General features: G+C 32.6%; 1 protein-coding gene across 2 annotated transcripts in view; it reads left to right on the forward strand.

Annotated features, from left to right (window-relative positions):
• The window catches only part of LOC109232221 (DNA topoisomerase 6 subunit B), an 11,909-nt gene continuing 11,548 nt past the window's right edge, over positions 1,103 to 1,463 (forward strand). Inside the window, exon 1 of one of the 2 annotated variants that reach the window (XM_019397909.1) lies at positions 1,103 to 1,408. In XM_019397909.1, coding sequence (XP_019253454.1) covers positions 1,327 to 1,408 — 82 coding nt within the window. In that variant the 5' untranslated portion in view covers positions 1,103 to 1,326. The remainder of the gene's footprint in view (positions 1,409 to 1,463) is intronic. The other variant, XM_019397908.1, reaches the window with a different exon arrangement.

The raw sequence follows: 1,463 nt of genomic DNA on the forward strand, positions 1-1,463 counted from the left end.
ATATATAACTTACGTTTATTAGTTTGATGTGAACACCGAATACGAATAATTTTTTTTTTAAGCAAATCCACTAGATAGGTACCTAGGGCTAGTTTTATTAATAATAAAAAGCAAGAAAGAACCACATAGGAAGAGTACAATAAGGGGGACAATAGCACCAGTAGTGTTGCCTCTATGCCTTGGCTATATAATCACTCCTCTGTGCCTCACAATGCCCTTATGGCAGCCTCATGTAGAGGGATCATGGTGTAGCTGCCGGCAAAGTCTCCGAGGGCATATAATCTCATAGCCATTTGGATATCTTTCCAAAGGCATAGGGCTAGAGCAACACTAATTGGGCTAAACCTTACGAATACGTTTTTATCGTAAGTTTCTTCTCTCTCTTTTTTTTTTTCTCACTTTTCAATCTACTTTAAATCTTGGTTAGCTAATCATTTGCAAATAAAATAGAAAAAAACTGTCTACCTCCACCTATAATAGCCAGTACTAAGTTTCCACAATCAAACAAGATTTTCAGCATAGAATTTTGATAAAAACTTCTGGAAATAGAAGTACTGCAACAAGAGTATAATAGAAACATGGAGCAATGGATGGCTAATCCGGATTATCAAAGCGCTATCCTATTAGCTAATCCAAAAATGGATAACTTGAATTTAAAAGTAAATACTTATGTATTTTATTATTCCAATATTATATATGTTTGAAAAATATTTTTCACATTTTTACTTTATGGATTAACTTTATTTTTTCTATAGCTAAGTCCATAATATAGATTAAAAAGAGCGAAAGTATTAAAATATTTAAAAAGTAAAAAACAACAAAGGTTGATAACTATAGGGTAAAAATAAATATTTGGCCTCGAGAAAGTTGAGAGATTTGATTGAATGGTCTTCTGAGTGCTATTACATATATTTAAGTGACTTTTCTGTTAAAAATATAAAAAATATAAATTTATTAGGTAATTACGGATAGTTAAGTGACCATTTGAGTAATATATTCTCGTAAACATTATAAAGATTACAATTTCTTTAACAATAACGAGAGAAGAATAAAAAGTTGAATAGAAAAAGAAATTTAAGGCGGGAAAATTCGTGTAATAATGTCATATCGGGTCAAGCCCCATTTTATTACGGGCACCCGAATTGACCCGATTGGTCCTCACATTTCAACAAACTACTACTGATGGAGCTTCAATGGTGGATGCATTTAACAGTATATACTTCCCAAATGAACACTGAATAGAGGCTTAGTAAGAAAAAGGGGAACAAAAACCCTAGCTGATTTGAAGTAAAAACCCTAGTTCAAATTATTTTTTAATCAGTTGAAATGGAGAGTGATAGTCCAGAAATACCGAAGAAGGGCAAATCAAAAACCCCTCGAAAACCCAAAGATAGCGTTCTCAAACAGAGTTTGCTCTCTCTCTCTCTCTCTCTCTCTCTCTCTCTCTCTCTCTATATATATAT

This window comes from Nicotiana attenuata, chromosome 9, assembly GCF_001879085.1.
Source record: "Nicotiana attenuata strain UT chromosome 9, NIATTr2, whole genome shotgun sequence".
Taxonomy (NCBI): domain Eukaryota; kingdom Viridiplantae; phylum Streptophyta; class Magnoliopsida; order Solanales; family Solanaceae; genus Nicotiana; species Nicotiana attenuata.